This window comes from Physeter macrocephalus, chromosome 9 (genome assembly GCF_002837175.3).
Source record: "Physeter macrocephalus isolate SW-GA chromosome 9, ASM283717v5, whole genome shotgun sequence".
Classification (NCBI taxonomy): Eukaryota; Metazoa; Chordata; class Mammalia; order Artiodactyla; family Physeteridae; genus Physeter; species Physeter macrocephalus.
Genome location: NC_041222.1, coordinates 59,487,096 through 59,509,592, shown reverse-complemented (window position 1 = coordinate 59,509,592; position 22,497 = coordinate 59,487,096). Strand labels below are relative to the sequence as shown.

Sequence of the window (22,497 nt, the reverse complement as noted above, 5' to 3'; positions counted from 1 at the left end):
GAGAAAAGGGAACTCTCCTGCACTGTTGGTGGGAATGTAAATTGATACAGCCACTATGGAGAACAGTATGGAGGTTCCTTACAAAACTACAAATAGAACTACTATATGACCCAGCAATCACACTACAGGGCATATACCCCGAGAAAACCATAATTCAAAAAGAGACATGTACCACAATATTCACTGCAGCACTATTTACAGTAGCCAGTAAGTGGAAGAAACCTAAATGTCCATCAATAGATGAATGGATAAAGAAGATGTGGCACATATATACAATGGAATATTACTCAGCCATAAAAAGGAATGAAATTGAGTTTTTTGTAGTGAGGTGGATGGACCTAGAATCTGTCATACAGAGTGAAGTAAGTCAGAAAGAGAAACACAAATACTGTATGCTAACCCATATATATGGAATTGAAAAAAGGGGTACTGATGAACCTAGTGGCAGGGCAGGAATAAAGACGCAGATGTAGAGAATGGACATGAGGGCACAGGGTGGGAAGGGGAAGTTGGGATGAAGTGAAAGAGTAGCACTGACATATATACACTACCAAATGTAAAATGGACGGCTAGTGGGAAGCTGCTGCATAGCACAAGGAGATCAACTTGATGCTTTTTGACGACCTAGAAGGGTGCGATAGGGAGGAAAATGGGCAGAAGACCTAAATAGACATTTCTCCAAACAAGATATACAGATTACTGATAAACACATGAAAGAATGCTCAATATCACTAATCATTAGAGAAATGCAATTCAAAACTACAATGAAGTATCACCTCACACTGGTCAGAATACTATCATCAAAAAATTTACAAACAGTAAACGCTGGATTGGTGTGGAGAAAAGGGAACTCTCCTGCACTGTTGGTGGGAATGTAAATTGATACAGCCACTATGGAGAACAGTATGGAGGTTCCTTACAAAACTACAAATAGAACTACTATATGACCCAGCAATCACACTACAGGGCATATACCCCGAGAAAACCATAATTCAAAAAGAGACATGTACCACAATATTCACTGCAGCACTATTTACAGTAGCCAGTAAGTGGAAGAAACCTAAATGTCCATCAATAGATGAATGGATAAAGAAGATGTGGCACATATATACAATGGAATATTACTCAGCCATAAAAAGGAATGAAATTGAGTTTTTTGTAGTGAGGTGGATGGACCTAGAATCTGTCATACAGAGTGAAGTAAGTCAGAAAGAGAAACACAAATACTGTATGCTAACCCATATATATGGAATTGAAAAAAGGGGTACTGATGAACCTAGTGGCAGGGCAGGAATAAAGACGCAGATGTAGAGAATGGACATGAGGGCACAGGGTGGGAAGGGGAAGTTGGGATGAAGTGAAAGAGTAGCACTGACATATATACACTACCAAATGTAAAATGGACGGCTAGTGGGAAGCTGCTGCATAGCACAAGGAGATCAACTTGATGCTTTTTGACGACCTAGAAGGGTGCGATAGGGAGGCTCAAGAAGGAGGGGATATGGGGATATATGTATACATATAGCTGATTCACTTTGTTGTACAGCAGAAACTAACACATTGTAAAGCATTTATAGTCCAATAAAGATATGAAAAGAAAATAAAAGAGCCCAGCAATCACACTACAGGGCATATACCCCGAGAAAACCATAATTCAAAAAGAGACATGTACCACAATATTCACTGCAGCACTATTTACAGTAGCCAGTAAGTGGAAGAAACCTAAATGTCCATCAATAGATGAATGGATAAAGAAGATGTGGCACATATATACAATGGAATATTACTCAGCCATAAAAAGGAATGAAATTGAGTTTTTTGTAGTGAGGTGGATGGACCTAGAATCTGTCATACAGAGTGAAGTAAGTCAGAAAGAGAAACACAAATACTGTATGCTAACCCATATATATGGAATTGAAAAAAGGGGTACTGATGAACCTAGTGGCAGGGCAGGAATAAAGACGCAGATGTAGAGAATGGACATGAGGGCACAGGGTGGGAAGGGGAAGTTGGGATGAAGTGAAAGAGTAGCACTGACATATATACACTACCAAATGTAAAATGGACGGCTAGTGGGAAGCTGCTGCATAGCACAAGGAGATCAACTTGATGCTTTTTGACGACCTAGAAGGGTGCGATAGGGAGGCTCAAGAAGGAGGGGATATGGGGATATATGTATACATATAGCTGATTCACTTTGTTGTACAGCAGAAACTAACACATTGTAAAGCATTTATAGTCCAATAAAGATATGAAAAGAAAATAAAAGAGTCTGCCTGCCAATGCAGGGGACATGGGTTTGAACCCTGGTCCAGGAAGATCCCACATCTTGCAGAGCTACTAATCCTGCATGCCGCCACTATGGAGAACAGTATGGAGGTTCCTTACAAAACTACAAATAGAACTACTATATGACCCAGCAATCACACTACAGGGCATATACCCCGAGAAAACCATAATTCAAAAAGAGACATGTACCACAATATTCACTGCAGCACTATTTACAGTAGCCAGTAAGTGGAAGAAACCTAAATGTCCATCAATAGATGAATGGATAAAGAAGATGTGGCACATATATACAATGGAATATTACTCAGCCATAAAAAGGAATGAAATTGAGTTTTTTGTAGTGAGGTGGATGGACCTAGAATCTGTCATACAGAGTGAAGTAAGTCAGAAAGAGAAACACAAATACTGTATGCTAACCCATATATATGGAATTGAAAAAAGGGGTACTGATGAACCTAGTGGCAGGGCAGGAATAAAGACGCAGATGTAGAGAATGGACATGAGGGCACAGGGTGGGAAGGGGAAGTTGGGATGAAGTGAAAGAGTAGCACTGACATATATACACTACCAAATGTAAAATGGACGGCTAGTGGGAAGCTGCTGCATAGCACAAGGAGATCAACTTGATGCTTTTTGACGACCTAGAAGGGTGCGATAGGGAGGCTCAAGAAGGAGGGGATATGGGGATATATGTATACATATAGCTGATTCACTTTGTTGTACAGCAGAAACTAACACATTGTAAAGCATTTATAGTCCAATAAAGATATGAAAAGAAAATAAAAGAGTCTGCCTGCCAATGCAGGGGACATGGGTTTGAACCCTGGTCCAGGAAGATCCCACATCTTGCAGAGCTACTAATCCTGCATGCCGCAACTACTGTGCCTGCGCTCTAGAGCCCGTGAGCCACAACTACTGAGCCCACGACCCACAACTACTGAAGCCTGTGCACTTAGAGCCTGTGCTCCACAACGAGAAGCCACCGTAATGAGAAGCCCGTGCACCACAATGAAGAGTAGCCCCTGCTAGCCACAACTAGAGAAAGCCTGCGTGCAGCAACGAAGACCCAACGCAGCCAAAAAGAAGAAAAAATTTAGATTCATTCATGTTATATTGTGTGTCAATATTTCACTAATTTTGGTGATTTAATAATATTCCTTGCATGAATATATCACAATCTGTTTATCCGCTCACTAACAAATGGACATTTCAGTTGTTTCTACCTTTTGGCTATTATTAATAATGTTGCTATGAATAATACCACCTTAACATTGACTGTCTTCTTATATGGTGTCTTAAGGTAAGATAGAGGCAAGAGATTGGGCTTTCTCATTTCTTTTCTGAGCATGCACATAGCTCTATGAATGCATGTGTCCTCTAGATTCCCAAGAATATGTCAGAGCCTTTCAAAACTCTTATGGGCACCTCATTCCCCATTCAAGCTATTTGGTTAATATATTGTTTGATGTAAACTGGAATCCATCACCTCAGGCAACCTGAAGTTAAGACACTTGCCTGTATTGTAGCTGACAACCCCATCCACCAACCCCTCCCTGCCAAGAAGAAAGCTGTCCACACTGAATGAGATCAGAGCCCCTGGGGTCTTCCAGAGACCCACTGGATAGAGAAAATAATGACAATTAATTAGGAATGAGGCTTACAAGGAGCTCCAGTTCCATTCTGTTTCTTCTGGTAGCTGCCAGGATGCATGGGGAACATGCACTACTATTTTTCCAAGGCTGCTGCTGAGCTGGGACAAATTAAAATGCCTGTTCCATCAAAGTTTCCTGTTCTTATCTAGACACATTTGTTTTTCTTGAATAAACACTCCTTAGATCCTTGCAAGTATGGTTAATTTCCAGAGTTTCACTGAAGAATTGTAAGTGACCCCTAATGTGCACAGAGAGTCTCTATAAAATGCTTTATAGTTTTCATGTAAAATACTTCTGCTTGATCTTCAATCTTTTTAAAGATAAGGAATTCATAGCTTAGAAAACTTGTAACTTCCTTGAACCATCTATTAATTCCCTTAGGAATATTACATTAACCCTTAGAAGACTTGGTTCTGTACCCAGTGTTATGAAAATGTTGATTTTTGCCCTTTTTTCCATTGCTTTTATGGAAGAGTAAATTTTCAAAGTCCTTACACTAATAGTGATATATGCTACAACACGGATGAACTTTGAAAACATCATGCTAAGTGAAAGAAGCCAGACACAAAAGGCCATATATTGTCGATTCCATCTATATTAAATGTCTAGAATATGCAAATCCAAATAAACAGATTGTAGATTAGCGATTGCCTAGGGCTCAGAGAGATGGAGAAATGGAAGGATTATAAGCAAAGGGTTCAGGGTCTCTTTTTGACGTTATGAAAATGTTCTAAAATTGATTTTGGTGATGGTTGCACAACTTTGTCCATATTGTAACAACCACTGAATTAAATGATAGAATTGTCTGGTATGTGAATTATGTTTCATTAAAATTACTGCCAAAAATAATAATAGTGGGTGATTTTACCTACTCTCAATAATTGATACTTCATTTACCTCACTCTCAATAATTAACAGAACTGAACAGAAAACCAGCAACGACAGAAGAGTTGAACATCAGTATTAACCAACTACACCTAAGAGATATATATAGAACACTCAACCCAACAACAGCAAAATACAAATTCTAATCAAGTGCAAATGGAACATTCTCCAAGATCTACTATGTTAGGTCACAAAACAAGTCTTAATACATTTATAAAAACCAGATCATAGAAAGTAACTTCCAGTGTAAGTGTGGAACATGGGTCAAGATTGGGTATAAGTCCACTCTTGGAATAAAGGCCAAACACAGTTCCTGTTAGTACAACTAGTATACCACTAATCTTTTATAGGTAAAACATTTCTAAGCATTGCTTGAATCAAAGCACTAGATATTGGAAGTAGGGAAACTATAATTTAAAATTATGTGTGATAGTGGTTTAAAAATTATTTTCTAGAATGATGAAAATATTACTTCCATGTAAACAACAAATCATTCCTTATACACACAAATACCTTTAAGAATGGACACTTAAGCAGTCTCCCAAGGCAACAGAAATAAAAGCAAAAATAAACAATAATATTGGGAACTAATCAAACTTACAAGCTTTTGCACAGCAAAGGAAACCATAAACAAAACGAAAAGACAACCTTCCAACTGGGAGAAAATATTTGCAAATGGTGCGACCAAGAGAAGCTTAATTTCCAAAATATACAAACAGTTCATACAATTCAGTCAACAACAAAGAAAAATTCAATCAAAAAAGGGCAGAAGACTTAAGTAGACATTTCTCCAAAGAAGACATACAGATGGCTCATAGGCACATGAAAAGATGCTCATCATTGTTAATTATTAGAGAAATGTAAATCAAAACTGCAATGAGGTACCAACTCACACCAGTCAGAATGGCCATCATTAAAAATTTACAAATAACAAATGCTGGAGAGGGTGTGGAGAAAAGGGAATTCTCTTACACTGATGGTGGGAATGTACATTGTTGTAACCACTATGGAAAATAGTATGGAGGTTCCTCTAAAAACTAAAAATAGAGTTGCCATATGATCCAGCAATTCCACACCTGAGGATATACCCAGACAAAACTATAATTCAAAAAGATACATGCACCCCTATATTCAGAGCAGCACTATTTACAATAGCCAAGACATGGAAACAACCTAAATGTTCATTGACAGATGAATGGATAAAGAAGATGTGGTACACATACACACACACACACACACACACACACTCACACACACACACACACCCCCTCACACACACAACGGAATATTACTCAGCCATTAAAAAGAATGAAATAATGCCATTTGGAGCAACACAGTTGGACCTAGAGATTATCATACTAAGAGAAGTAAGTCAGAAAGAGATATGATACCACTTACATATGAAATCTAAAATACAACACAAATGAACACATATATGAAGAAGAGACTCAGAGACATAGAGAACTTGTGGCTGCCAAGGGGGAGGAGGGGTGGGGAAAGGAAGGATTGGGAGTTTGGGATTCGTAGACGCAAACTATTATATACAGAACAGATAAACAAGGTCCTGCTGTATAGCACAGGGATTACATTCAATACCTTGTGATAAAACCATAACAGAAAAGCATATGAAAAAGAATATATATATATAATTGAGTCACTTTGCTGTCAGCAGATATTAACACAACATTGTAAATAGACTATACTTCAATAAAAAATTTTTTAAAAGAATAGAGACTGGGCTTCCCTGCTGGTGCAGTGGTTGAGAATCTGCCTGTCGATGCAGGGGACACGGGTTCGTGCCCCAGTCCGGGAAGATCCCACATGCCGCGGAGCAGCTGGGCCTGTGAGCCATGGCGGCTGGGCCTGTGCGTCCGGAGGCTGTGCTCCACAACGGGAGAGGCCACAGCAGTGAGAGGCCCACGTACCACAAAAAAAAAAAAAAAAAAAAAAAAAAAAAAGAAACTTAAGGAATAATCTTTTCTTTTTTATTTGCTTTAAGATTAAATTACGATAACCAGCAGTAAGGTATACTGTGTCTAAAAATTGTTACAGAAAACTCAACTCACCTGAGTAAAAATATATATGTTATAGGAACACATTAATATTTATATTAAAATCTTCACATTTTATACTAGTATTTGCAAAGAAGAGCTGGGGCAATTACTAGTTGATAATGTGATTTATAATGATAAATGGAAAGTTTTAGACATGGGCAAATGGGCGAGCTAAATGAATTTATGGAGCCTGCTTTTAAAATCTAAGATAGAATAAATATCACATAAAAATGTTAAGGTAAAGAAAAAAACTAAGTGGAAAAGGAATTCTAGTAAAGTACTTGTCAAAAGATTTGGAGTTCTCCTTAATAAGACCTTATTTAAGAAATCTAGATATTAAACATTACATCAGTTAGCAGTGTCTGGGAAATTTTTAAACTCATAGACATGTCTAACACAAATATGAACCAAACAACACATGTAAAACAAAATATCCATTTTTATAATATAGTCTACTGTAATTTATTTGTAAAGTTCCCTTTACCTTTATTGTCTGTCTGCTTGTTTGAAACCGCTGATCAGACACTTGCTGCTGGTGAAGGAGCTTTTCATTGACTTCTTTATATTCTTTAATAGCCAGTTCTGCTGCTTTTTTGGCATTCAAAAGTACACTGTTCTGTTGTTGCAAGGATACTATACGTTCTCGTAATAAAATAATACCGCTATTTGACTTCTGGGCCGTTATATTTTTCCAATTTTCTCTGTTAACTATATAAAAATAATGTTAGTAATTTTTTAAAATCTCATTAAATTAAAAACACATTGTTAATTTCATATGTATTCTTACCTCTGGTAGGACCTGCCGTATGTGAACTCTTTTGAATATTACTATTCTTCTTTTGAAAAGTTGGTTTTTTGGCATTCTTGTGAAAATAATTCTAAATTTGAAAGTTTCATAAAAATTAGATTATTACTCAATAACAATTTCAAGTGAACCAACATACTATACAATATTTCTTTACTTAAAAACATATTTGTGCAGAGTTAAAAAAGAAGTCTGGAAAATAAAATTCTGTAATTGATGCCAAGAACTCATAAATGAACATAATACATGCACTAATGTTGAACTAGCAGGTAGAAGATAAAAATACAAAAATGAACCCCAAAGTAGTGGAAATTTAACCTATGAACAGTTTAAAAAGCTAGGAGCAAAAATAGTAAAAGTAACAAAAATAAAATAACTATATTTAATAACATTCTCTGGGAATCTAGTTCCTTTTCTCAAATACTGTTCTCCATTGTAGAATGGCAAGTCCCTTCTGACAAATGAAGCTAAAATAATGTTGATGATAATAAAGTAACTTTCCTTGAATCTGTATCTTTTCCTCATGACATTCCAACACACTGAGACTAAATAAAATGAAGCCATGTTGACTTTTGTTCCAAAATGTTTCACCGATCTATAAAAGCTTTCCCGGGAAGATCCCACATGCCGCGGAGCAGCTGGGCCTGTGAGCCATGGCGGCTGGGCCTGTGCGTCCGGAGGCTGTGCTCCACAACGGGAGAGGCCACAGCAGTGAGAGGCCCACGTACCACAAAAAAAAAAAAAAAAAAAAAAAAAAAAAAGAAACTTAAGGAATAATCTTTTCTTTTTTATTTGCTTTAAGATTAAATTACGATAACCAGCAGTAAGGTATACTGTGTCTAAAAATTGTTACAGAAAACTCAACTCACCTGAGTAAAAATATATATGTTATAGGAACACATTAATATTTATATTAAAATCTTCACATTTTATACTAGTATTTGCAAAGAAGAGCTGGGGCAATTACTAGTTGATAATGTGATTTATAATGATAAATGGAAAGTTTTAGACATGGGCAAATGGGCGAGCTAAATGAATTTATGGAGCCTGCTTTTAAAATCTAAGATAGAATAAATATCACATAAAAATGTTAAGGTAAAGAAAAAAACTAAGTGGAAAAGGAATTCTAGTAAAGTACTTGTCAAAAGATTTGGAGTTCTCCTTAATAAGACCTTATTTAAGAAATCTAGATATTAAACATTACATCAGTTAGCAGTGTCTGGGAAATTTTTAAACTCATAGACATGTCTAACACAAATATGAACCAAACAACACATGTAAAACAAAATATCCATTTTTATAATATAGTCTACTGTAATTTATTTGTAAAGTTCCCTTTACCTTTATTGTCTGTCTGCTTGTTTGAAACCGCTGATCAGACACTTGCTGCTGGTGAAGGAGCTTTTCATTGACTTCTTTATATTCTTTAATAGCCAGTTCTGCTGCTTTTTTGGCATTCAAAAGTACACTGTTCTGTTGTTGCAAGGATACTATACGTTCTCGTAATAAAATAATACCGCTATTTGACTTCTGGGCCGTTATATTTTTCCAATTTTCTCTGTTAACTATATAAAAATAATGTTAGTAATTTTTTAAAATCTCATTAAATTAAAAACACATTGTTAATTTCATATGTATTCTTACCTCTGGTAGGACCTGCCGTATGTGAACTCTTTTGAATATTACTATTCTTCTTTTGAAAAGTTGGTTTTTTGGCATTCTTGTGAAAATAATTCTAAATTTGAAAGTTTCATAAAAATTAGATTATTACTCAATAACAATTTCAAGTGAACCAACATACTATACAATATTTCTTTACTTAAAAACATATTTGTGCAGAGTTAAAAAAGAAGTCTGGAAAATAAAATTCTGTAATTGATGCCAAGAACTCATAAATGAACATAATACATGCACTAATGTTGAACTAGCAGGTAGAAGATAAAAATACAAAAATGAACCCCAAAGTAGTGGAAATTTAACCTATGAACAGTTTAAAAAGCTAGGAGCAAAAATAGTAAAAGTAACAAAAATAAAATAACTATATTTAATAACATTCTCTGGGAATCTAGTTCCTTTTCTCAAATACTGTTCTCCATTGTAGAATGGCAAGTCCCTTCTGACAAATGAAGCTAAAATAATGTTGATGATAATAAAGTAACTTTCCTTGAATCTGTATCTTTTCCTCATGACATTCCAACACACTGAGACTAAATAAAATGAAGCCATGTTGACTTTTGTTCCAAAATGTTTCACCGATCTATAAAAGCTTTCCCGAAACAAAAATTTAAATAGGAATATGTTTCAAAACATTATAAATCCTAATAATAAAATATGTGGTCTTGTTTAAGAATTTATTGCCCAGGAAACAGGAAAAATATCAATCTAGAAAACTATTTCTTTAAAAAAAGGAATTTTTTTCAAACAACCCAATTCAGGAACATATAAATAATTATAATAAAAATGGAAGGAAAAAATAAATTTGACCAAATGTTACTTTGACAATGAGCCATATATTTTATATCAACAGATACATAAACCATACTATATTATACATAAGGCATGGCCCTAAAGTAATAGAACTGATTTATTAACACAAATACCAGAAACTTCTAACTAAGATAGTGTTTTCCTTTAAACAAATTACTTTCCTTTAAACGAACTATGTTTCATTAAATATCTCATTTGAACTTGTCTTCAGAACCAGTATATAAGATATATTTTTAAATGTTTCATTCCCTTATTAAGATTCAGTTAATATTATGTGCTGGTCATGTATCTACCACTATAAAAAGATTCAAAATAGAACTATCAAATTACCAATATTAGTTACCAGACTTAATATCAAATTAACTGGACCTAAAATAAAAAAGAGGCTTCCATTTCCAGTATTATTACTGATCAGAAATACAGAAATATTCTTATACTTTGAAGGAGGCAAACTTAAAGCATGTTTTAAACATGACAAAGTGTTAAGGGAAATTTTGAGGCCAAAGATAAAGTAAAGCAAGAATTCAGAGGGATTTCCCTGGCGGTCCAGTGGTTATGATTCCAGGCTTTCACCGCTGGGGGCCCAGGTTCAATCTCAGGGAACTAAGATCTCGCTAGCCGTGTGGTGCAGCCAAAAAAAAGAAACCAGAGAGACAAGTGACAAGCAAAGTGCCTAGCAAAATATAGGACAACTCATAATCCACTGTGACCTTGAAATTCAATTTAAATACCAAAGCAGAATATAGGAGGAAAGGAAAGAAAGCCTAGGCCCCAGCTCCAGATGAGAAATTTGAAGTCACAAAGCTAGGGCACTGTATATAGCAATAGCCTGTACCTTTTTTATTGCTGAGTATTGCTCTATGCTATCGATGTATCATAGTTTGATTAACCATTCAGCTATTAAAGAAAATTTTGGTCGTTGCAGTTTTCAGCTATTAAAAATAAAGTTGTTATGACCATTCATGTACAAGTTTTTTAGGTAAACATAAATTTTCATTTCTATAAGTGTCCAAGAGTGAAAGAGCTGGGTTGTATGGTAAGCATATGATTTTTTTTTTTAAAGAAACTGCCTACTGTTTCCCAGAATGCTATACCACTTTATATTCACACTAGCACTACATTTCTCTGCATCCTTGTTAGCACTTGGTATTGTCGCTATTTTTTATTTTAGGTGTTCTAACAGATGTGTATCTCATCAGGGTCTTAATCTGCATTTCCCTAATGATTAATGATGTTGAACATCTTTATGTGTGCGTATTTGCCATCCATTTATTCTTTTCAGTGAAATGTCTGTTCATGTCTTTTGCCTGTTTTCTACTTGGATTGTTTGATTTTCTACTGTTGAGCTTTAACAAAATCCTTATATATGTTCAAGATATCAGTCCTTTGTCAAATATATGATTTATAAATACTGCCTCCAAGTCTGTAGTATGCCTTTTTAATCCTCTTAATAGGGTCTTTCACAAAGCAAAAGTTCTTAATTTTTGATGAGGTCAAAATTTGATGTTTTCTTTTAGGGATCATGCTTTTGATAACATGTCTAAAAACTTTTCAGCAAGTCTTAACTCCCAGAGATTTTCTCTTATGGTTCCTTCTGAAAGTTTTATAATTTGTTTTACACTTATATCTGTGATCTATTTCAAGTTAATTTTTGCATAAGGTGTGAGGTTTAGGTATAGGTTTATTTTTTTGCCTAGGGATCTCCAATTGTTCCAGCACTATTTGTTGAAAAGACTATCCTTCCTCTATTGAACTGCTTTTGCACCCTTTTCAAAAATCAGTTGTTTTTCATACTTGTGGAGCCACTTCTAGGTTCTGTATTCCATTATGTAAGTATTAAACCTTTCTTCCCCTCTTGGTGGGTGTTTGGTGTCACCAGTCTTGACATCAAATTGAGTGGTGGGGAATGATGACATCCTCTGTGGGGCAGACACAAAATAGTTATCTTATTTTTTGGTTAAACTTCCCATTTGGTTCTTTTTTATATATTCTATTTCTTTGATGAGAATTTCTATTTCATTCTTGAGATGTTCTATTTTTTCATTTGTTTCAAGCCTGTTTGTAAATGCTTGTTGAAGCATTTTTAATGACAGCTACTTTAAAGTGCTGTCAAGTAATTTGACTGTCTATGTCATCTTGCTGTTACCTTCTGTTGTTGCCTTTTTTTCATGCAAGTTGTGGTGTTCCTGGCTGCTACGTATAATGAGTGATTTTCAGTTATATCCTGGACATTTTGGGTATTATGTTTCAAGACTCCATATCTTATTTAAATCTTTTGTTTTAGCAGGCTTCCTCTGATGCCACACTCATGGGGCAAGGAGGACCACCTCATTGCTGCCAGTTGGGGATAATAGTCCAGTCTCTGCTGACACCCTAGTTGGGGAGGGGCACCTCATTACTCTTGGTGGGGGTGAAAGTTCAGGCTCCCCACAGACCTCTGCTAATACCACCCTGGTTGGGAAATGGAGCAGGACTTTGTTTCTGCTCCTAACTTGGCCTCTCTTGACACAGTGGGGAGGGTGTGGGAGGCTTTATAGATATGGGAGGTTATGAAAGTCTGAATTTCTGCACTTCACCTCTGAAATCTAGAGGAACCCTGCTAGGAAACGAAAGGGGCATCTCTTTATTGCTGGATAGAGGTAGATGTCCAGCTCCCCATGTGGTCTCTAATGACATAAATGGAGGGAGTCATTACCATTGGCCCCTCACTGGGCCCTGTTAGAAGGAGGAGGGATGCCTTCTTATAGCCAGGTGAGAGTGAAAGTGTAGGTTCCCCACTAGGTCTTTACTGGTGGGGGTAGCGGTAGGGCTGCAATTTTTTCTGTGGTGTTCGGCTAGAGTAGTACCGTTATTGTGTAAAAGTTTTCTGTCTTACTGCGCTGTCCATTTCCTAGTCCTTTGACTAGAGAGAACAGGGTTTTATAGGGGGCTTTTATCATCTAACCAATTGGCCTTTCCAAGTTGCAGGTTTCTTCAGCACCCAGGCCAGGATATGTCAGGCAAAATGAAAACCCAGAGAACTCACCAACCATGTTCTTCTTCCAGTTCTGAGATCCCTACCTAGTGTGTCTCCTCTCCACCTTTCAGAGTCTTCTCATAGTTTTATTATTAAATTTATATTTATACAGTCCCTATCAAAATCCCAAAGGATTGTTTATGAGAAGCTGATTCTAAAGAGCCAAGGACCAAGAATACTGAAGAGACTCTTGAAAGAAAACAAGGTGGGAGACTTGCTCTATTATCAATCAAGAGTACTATACAATAACTGTAATGAGACAGTATGGTATAGATAAATATACTGATGGAACAGAAGAAAAAGTCTAGAGACATACCTGCATGTATATGCATGTGTGATTTACAGTGAAGTCGGTGCTGTTGAACACAGTGGGGCAAAGTGTAAAACTTAATCCCTATCATTCATCACATGCAAAAATCAATGCCAGACAGACATAAAAATCAAAACAGTAAATCAGATAATATAGAAAAAGATAACAAGTAAGGTAGTATAAAAAATATCTAAGTTGAAGTAGGTAAAAAATAATTACAGGGAACATAAAAAGTGTCATTCATACAGGAAAAAAATTGTTAAATTTGACCACATTAGAATTATGATGTTCTATTCCCCAAAAGATTCCACTAAAAAGGGTGAAAAGGCATAGCATGGAGTAGGGCAAGATATCTACAGTGTATATAATCAACATAAGGCTCATATGTAGCATACGTAAGAACTCCTACAGATGAATAAGAAAAAGACAGACAACTCATTTGTAAAATGGGCAGAGAGATGAGGAAGCAATTCACTGAAGAATTCCAAATGGTCAATAATTGTAAGAAAGTATTATTCAACACTTCATTAGTAATCACACAATGTAAATTAAACCCACAATGATATACCTCAACATACAAACAAAAGTGGCTGAGATAAGAAGGACTAACATAACAAATGTTGATGAGAAGCAGTAAAAATATTTAGAGCCTGTTGGTGGGTACAACACTTTGGAAAATAGCAGTATCACCGAAAATCTTAGAAACACATAGTCTATGGTGCAGTAATTCTACCCCCTAGGGATTTCATTACAGACACGTCCATACCAGTACGGTGGAAGACATTTACAAGAATATTCATTGCAACATTATTTGCAAGAAATCCAAACTGAAGGAACCCAAAATTCAGCAATAAAATGGCTAAATAAATTGTGATATATTCGGACAATGAAATACTATATACAACAATAAAAATGAATGAACTCCACATAACACTGAATAAAATAAGGCCAGAAACAAAAGAAGACATACCTTATAGATTCCATAAAGTTCAAAAACAGGCAAAACTAAACAGAATATTAGAAGAAATAAAATTATAAAGAAAAGAAGGGGAGTGATTAAAGGTAAAATAATGGTTACCTTTGGAGTGAGTGAGAAGTTCTACTATTTGCCAAACCCAATTGGTATAATTTGATTAACTGTTATTTTCTGACTGCCAACAATGTACACAGATCTACTCAAAACAGTTTACACTAACACTCTCTTGTTTTATGAATAGAATTATGAGTTCCTTTTATTTATAAACTCATTAAACTGCACATAATCGAATGCAACTAAACAAAATTCCGAATGAAATAATGTAGAACAAAATAATTTTCTGTAAAATCTATTTATCAACCAACCACTCAGTCAGCAGGTCCTTAGAATATAATTCTTCATCTGAACTTTATTATGGTAGTAACGAAAATAAACTTTTGTCATCCTTGAACATTTTCCTCTAAAGTTGGCCAGATCTCAAATAATAAACACTTTGGATTGGGTTTTTAAAGAACCTTAAACGTTACTTCAATGCTAACCTGGTTTTTTTTTTAAACAAAAGAAAATTATCTTTTTTCAGTTTTTCACTTATTTATGCTGAATAGATAAAACTTTTGATGACATGATGTATCAATAATAAGAATTATTGAATAAGTTGTTTTGGAACGTCAATATTTTAAGATTTAAAATATATTGGGGGGGGTTCTTCAAGATGGTGGAGGAGTAAGACATGGAGGAAATCACCTTCCTCCCCACAAATACATCAAAAATACATCTACATGGGGAACAACTCCTACAGAACACCTACTGAAAACTGGCATAAGACCTCCAGCTTCCGAAAAGGCAAGAAACTCCCCATGTACCCGGCCGTGTGACTGACAGGGTCTTGGTGCTCAGGCCGGGTGTCAGGCCTGAGCCTCTAATGTGTGAGTGCCGAGTTAGGGACATTGGTCCACCAGAGACGTCCCGGCCCTGTGTAATAGCAATTGGAGAGAGGTCTCCTGGAGACCTCCACCTCAACAATAAGACCCACTTTCTCTCAACAGCCAGCAAGCTCCAGTGCTGGACACCCCATGCCAAACAACTAGCAAGAAAGGAACACAACCCCACCCATTAGCAGAGATGCTGCCTAAAATCATACTATGTTCACAGACTCCCCAAAACACACCACTGGACATGGTCCTGCCAACCAAAAAGACAAGATCTAGCCTTATCCATTAGAACATAGGCACCAGTCCCCTCCAAAAGCAAGCCTACACAACCCACTGAACCAACCTTAGCCACTGGGGTCACACAACAAAAACAACGGGACCTGCAGCCTGTTGAAAGGAGACCCCAAACACAGTATGTTACGCAAAATGAGAAGACAGAGACATACACAGCAGATGAAGGAACAAGATTAAAAACCCACTAGACCAAACAAATGTAGAGGAAATAGGCAGTCTACCTGAAAAACAATTCAGAGTAATGATAGTAAAGATGATCCAAAATCTTGGAAACAGAATGGAGAAAATGCAAGAAACATTTAACAAGGACCTAGAAAACTAAAGAGCAAACAAACAATGATGAACACAATAAAAGAAATTAAAAATTCTCTAGAAGGGATGAAGAGCAGAATAACTGAGGTAGAAAAACAGATAAGTGACGTGGAAGATAAAATACTGGAAATAACTACCACAGAGTAGAATACAGAAGAAAGAACCAAAAGCATTGAGGACAGACTCAGAGACATCTGGGACAGCATTAAATGCACCAACATTCGAATTATAAAGCTCCCAGAAGAAGAGAAATCGAAAGGGACTGAGAAAATATTAGAAGACATTATAGTTGAAAACTTCCAAAATATGGGAAAGGAAATAGTCAATCAAGTCTAGGAAGCGCAGAGAGTCCCATACACGATAAATCCAAGGAGAAGCACACCAAGGCACATTAATCAAACAATCAAAAATTAAATACAAAGAAAAAATACTGAAAGCAACAAGAGAAAAGCAACAAATAACATACAAGGGAATCCCCATAAGGTTAACAGTTGAGCTTTCAGGAGAAACTCTGCAAACCAGAAGGGAGTGGAAGGACATATTTACAGAGAAGAAGGAGAAAAACCTACAACCAAGATTACTCTACCCAGCAAGGATCTCATTCAGATTCAATGGAGAAATTAAAACCTTTACAGACAAGCAAAAGGTAAGAAAATTCAGTACTATGAAACCAGCTTTACAACAAATGCTAAAGGAACTTCTCTAGGCAGGAAACACAAGAGAAGGAAAAGACCTACAACTACAAACCCAAAACAATCAAGAAAATGATAGTAGGAACATACATATCGATAATTACCTTAAATGTAAATGGATTAAATGCTCCAACCAAAAGACACAGACTGGCTGAATGGATACAAAAACTAGCCCCGTATATATGCTGTCTACAAGAGACCACTGCAAACCTAGGGACATGTACAGACTGAAAGTGAGGGGATGGAAAAAGATATTACATGCAAATGGAAATCAAAAGAAAGCTGGAATAGCAATTCTCATATCAGACCAAATAGACTTTTAAATAAAGACTGTTACAAGAGACAAAGAAGGACACTACAGAATGATCGAGGTATCAATCCAAGAAGAAGATATAAAAACTGTAAATATTTACGCACACAACACAGGAGCACCTCAACATAACGCAAAGGCTAACAGCCATAAAAGGGGAAATCGACAGTAACACAATCATAGTAGGGGACTTTAACACCCAACTTTCACCAATGGACAGATCATCCAAAATGAAAATAAATAAGGAAACACAAGCTTTAAATGACACATTAAACAAGATGGACTTAATCGATATTTATAGGACATTCCATCTAATACAACAGGATACATTTTCTTCTCAACTGCTCATGGAACATTCTCCAGGATAGATCATCTCTTGGGACACAAATCAAGTCTAGGTAAATTTAAGAAAATTGAAATCATATCAAGTATCTTTTCTAACCACAACGTTATGAGACTAGGTATCAATTACAGGAAAAACACTGTAAAAAAATACAACCAAATGGAGGCTAAACAATATGCTACTAAATAACCAAGAGATCACTGAAGATATCAAAGAGAAAATCAAAAAATACCTAGAAACAAATGACAAGGAAAATATGATGACACAAAACCCATGGGATGCAGCAAAAGCAGTTCTAAGAGGGAAGTTTATAGCAATACAATCCTACCTCAAGAAACAAAAAAACTCTCAAGTAAACAACCTAACCTTACACCTAAAGCAATTAGAGAAAGAAGAACAAAAAACCCCCCAAAGTTAGCAGAAGGAAAGAAATCATAAAGATCAGAGCAGAAGTAAATGGAAAAGAAATGAAGGAAATGGTAGCAAAGATCATTAAAACTAAAAGCTTGTTCTTTGAAAAGATAAAAAAAAAATGACAAACCCTTAGACAGACACATCAAGAAAAAAAGGGAGAAGACTCAAATCAACAGAATTAGAAATGAAAAAGGAAAAGTAAAAACTGACACTGAAGAAATACAAAGGATCATGAGAGACTACTACAAGCAACTCTATGCCAATAAAATGGACAATCTGGAAGAAATGGACAACCTCATGGAAAAGCCCAACCTTCCGAGACCAAACCAGGAAGAAATAGAAAATATAAACAGACCAATCACAAGCACTGAATTGAAACTGTGATTAAAAATATACCAACAAACAAAAGCCCAGGACCAGATGGCTTCACAGGCGAATTCTATCAAACACTTGGAGAAGAGCTAACACCTTTCCTTCTCAAACTCTTCCAAAATATAGCAGAGGGAGGAACACTCCCAAACTCATTCTGCGAGGCCACCATCAAGCTGATACCAAAGCCAGACAAAAATGTCACAAAAAGAGAAAACTACAGACCAATACCACTGATGAACATACATGCAAAAATCCTCAAAAGTACTAGCAGACTGAATCCATGAGCATATTAAAAGGATCACAAACCATGATCAAGTGGGGTTTATCCCAGGAATGCAAGGATTCTTCAATATTGAAGAATCAATGTGTTACAACATATTAACGAATTGAAGGATAAAAACCATATGATGGGGGAGTTGAGGAAGATGGCGGAACAGTAAGACGCGAAGATCACCTTCCTCCCCACAGAAACATCAGAAATACATCTACACGTAGAACTGCTCCTATAGAACACTCACTAAACGCTGGCAGAGGACCTCAGACCTCCCAAAAGGCAAGAAACTCCCCACTTACATGGGTAGGGCAAAAGAAAAAAGGAAAAACAGAGACAAAAGAATAGGGACAGAACCTGCACCCCTGGGAGGGAGCTGTGAAGGAGGAAAGGTTTCCACACATTAGGAAGCTCCTTCGCGGGCAGAGACTGTGGGTGGCGGAGTGGGGAAGCTTCGGAGCCGCGGAGGAGAGCGCAGCAACAGGGGTATGGAGGGCAAAGTGGAGAGATTCCCGCACAGAGGATTGGTGCCGACCAGCACTCACCAGCCCGAGAGGCTTGCCTGCTCACCCGCCAGGGCGGGCGGGGGCTGGGAGCTGAGGCTCGGACTTCGGTTGGATCACAGGGAGAGGACTGGGGGTGGCGGCATGAACACAGCCTGAAGGGATTAGTCCACCACAGCTATCCGAGAGGGAGTCTGGGAAACAGTCTGGACCTGCCAAAGAGGCAAGAGAATGTTCACTGCAGCTCTATTTACAATAGCCAGGACATAGAAGCAACCTAAGTGTCCATCAACAGATGAATGGATAAAAAAGATGTGGAACATATATACAATGGCATATTACTCAGCCATAAAAAGAAATGAAACTGAGTTGCTTGTAGTGAGGTTAATGGACCTGGAGTCTGTCATACAGAATGAAGTAAGTCAGAAGGAGAAAAACAAATACCGTATGCTAACACATATATATGGAATCTACGAAAAAAAAACTGTCATGGGAATGACAGGGGAATAAACACAGACCTACTAGAGCATGGACTTGAGGATATGGGTAGGGGGAAGGGTAAACTATGACGAAGTGAGAGAGTGGCATAGACATATATACACTACCAAACGTAGGGTGGATAGCTAGTGGGAAGCAGCTGCATGGCACAGGGAGATCAGCTAGGGGGTTTGTTACCACCTAGAGGGGTGGGATAGGGAGGGTGGGAGGGAGGGAGACACAAGAGGGAAGAGATATGGGAACATATGTATATGTATAACTGATTCATTTTGTTGTAAAGCAGAAACTAACACACCATTGTAAAGCAATTATACTAAAATAAAGATGTTAAAAAAGAAAAAAAAAGACTTTTTCTTCCCTCTTTGTTTCCTGGTGCGCAAGGAGAGGGGATTAAGAGCATTGCTTACAGGAGTGACAGAGACGGTCGTGGGCTGCGGCTAACAGCACGGACCCCAGAGACAGGCATGAGATACTAAGGCTTCTGCTGCTGCCACCAAGAAGCCTATGTGCGAGCACAGGTCACTATCCACACCTCCCATCCCGGGAGCCTGTGCAGCCCAGCACTGCCAGGGTCCCGTGATCCAGAGACAACTTCCCCTGGAGAAAGCACGGCGCACCAAAGGCTGGTGCAACATCACGCCGGCCTCTGCTGCCACAGGCTCGTCCTGCATCCGCACGTCTCCCTCTCCCCGGCCTGAGTGAGCCAGAACCCCAAATCAGCTGCTCCTTTAACCCTGTCTTGTCTCAGCGAAGAACACACGCCCTCAGCAACCTACACACAGAGGCGGGTCCAAATCCAAAGCTGAACACCAGGAGCTGTGCGAACAAAGAAGAGAAAGGGAAATTTCTCCCAGCAGCCTCAGAAGCAGCGGATTAAAGCTCCACAATCAACTTGATGTACCCTACATCTGTGGAATACCTGAATAGACAATGAATCATCCCAAATTGAGGAGGTGGACTTGGGGAACAAGATATATTATTTTTTCCCCATTTCCTCTTTTTTTGAGTGTGTATGTGTAAGCTTCTGTGTGAGATACAGTCTGTATAGTTTTTTTTTACTTAAAAAAATTATTTTTAATAATTATTTATAATTTTAATAACGATTTAATTTATCCTATTTTATTTTATCCTCTATCTTTCTTTCTTTCTTTTTTCTACTTTTTCTCCCTTTTACTCTGAGCCATGGGATGAATGGCTCTTGGGGCTCCAGCCAGGAGTCAGTGCTGTGCCTCTCAGGTGGGAGAGCCAACTTCAGAACATTGGTCCACCAGGGACCTCCCAGCTCCACGTAATATAAAACGGCGACAATCTCCCAGAGATCTCCATCTCAACATCAAGACCGAGCTTCACTCAACGACCAGCAAGCTACAGTGCTGGACACCCTATGCCAAATAACTAGGAAGACAGGACGGAACACAACCCCACCCATTAGCAGAGAGGCTGTCTAAAATCATAATAAGGCCACAGACACCCCAAAACAAACCACCAGACGTGGACCTTCCCACCAGAAAGACAAGATCCAGCCTCATCCACCAGAACACAGGCACTAGTCCCCTCCATCAGGAAGCCTACTCAACCCACTGAACCAACTTCAGCCACAGGGGACAGATACCAAAAACAATGGGAACTACGAACCTGCAGCCTGCAAAAAGGAGACCCCAAACACAGTGAGATAAGCAAAATGAGAAGACAGAAAAACACACAGCATATGAAGGAGCAAGATAAAAATCCACCAGACCTAACAAATGAAGAGGAAATAGGCAGTCTACCTGAAAAAAATTCAGAATAATGAGAGTAAAGATGATCCAAAATCTTGGAAAAAGAATAGAGAAAATGCAAGAAACATTTAACAAGGACCTAGAAGAATTAAAGAGGAAACAAGCAACGAAGAACAACACAATAAATGAAATTAAAAATACTCTAGGGCTTCCCTGGTGGTGCAGTGGTTGGGGATCCGCCTGCCAATGCAGGGGACGCAGGTTCGTTCCCCGGTTTGGGAGGATACCATGTGCCACGGAGCGGCTGGGCCCGAGACCCATCAGCCTCATCCACCAGAACACAGGCACTAGTCCCCTCCATCAGGAAGCCTACTCAACCCACTGAACCAACTTCAGCCACAGGGGACAGATACCAAAAACAATGGGAACTACGAACCTGCAGCCTGCAAAAAGGAGACCCCAAACACAGTGAGATAAGCAAAATGAGAAGACAGAAAAACACACAGCATATGAAGGAGCAAGATAAAAATCCACCAGACCTAACAAATGAAGAGGAAATAGGCAGTCTACCTGAAAAAAATTCAGAATAATGAGAGTAAAGATGATCCAAAATCTTGGAAAAAGAATAGAGAAAATGCAAGAAACATTTAACAAGGACCTAGAAGAATTAAAGAGGAAACAAGCAACGAAGAACAACACAATAAATGAAATTAAAAATACTCTAGGGCTTCCCTGGTGGTGCAGTGGTTGGGGATCCGCCTGCCAATGCAGGGGACGCAGGTTCGTTCCCCGGTTTGGGAGGATACCATGTGCCACGGAGCGGCTGGGCCCGAGACCCATGGCCACTGGGCCTGCGCGTCCGGAGCCTGTGCTCCGCAGCGGGAGAGGCCACGGCGGTGAGAGGCCCACGTACCACAAAAAAAGAAAAAAAAAATACTCTAGAAGGGATCAATAGCAGAATAAATGAGGCAGAAGAACGGATAAGTTACCTGGAAGATAAAATACTGGAAATAACTACTGCACAGCAGAATAAAGAAACAACAATGAAAAGAACTGAGGACAGACTCAGAGACCTCTGGGACAACATGAAATGCACCAACATTCAAATTATAGGGGTCCCAGAAGAAGAAGAGAAAAAGAAAGGGACTGAGAAACTATTTGAAGAGATTATAGTTGAAAACTTCCCTAATATGGAAAAGGAAACAGTTAATCAAGTCCAGGAAGCACAGACAGTCCCATACAGGATAAATTCAAGGAGAAACTCACCAGGACACATATTAATCAAACTATCAAAAATTGAATACAAAGAAAACATATTAAAAGCAGCAAGGGAGAAACAACAAATAACACACAAGGGAATCCCC

General features: G+C 37.9%; 1 protein-coding gene across 1 annotated transcript in view; it reads right to left on the bottom strand.

Annotated features, from left to right (window-relative positions):
- CNTLN (centlein) overlaps positions 1-22,497 on the bottom strand; it is a 375,432-nt gene that overhangs the window by 98,388 nt on the left and 254,547 nt on the right. Inside the window, exons 17-18 of the mRNA XM_024126731.3 lie at positions 9,330-9,420; positions 9,027-9,250 (exon numbers count right to left, since the gene is read on the bottom strand). Of these exons, the coding sequence (XP_023982499.1) occupies positions 9,027-9,250; positions 9,330-9,420 (315 nt within the window). The remainder of the gene's footprint in view (positions 1-9,026; positions 9,251-9,329; positions 9,421-22,497) is intronic.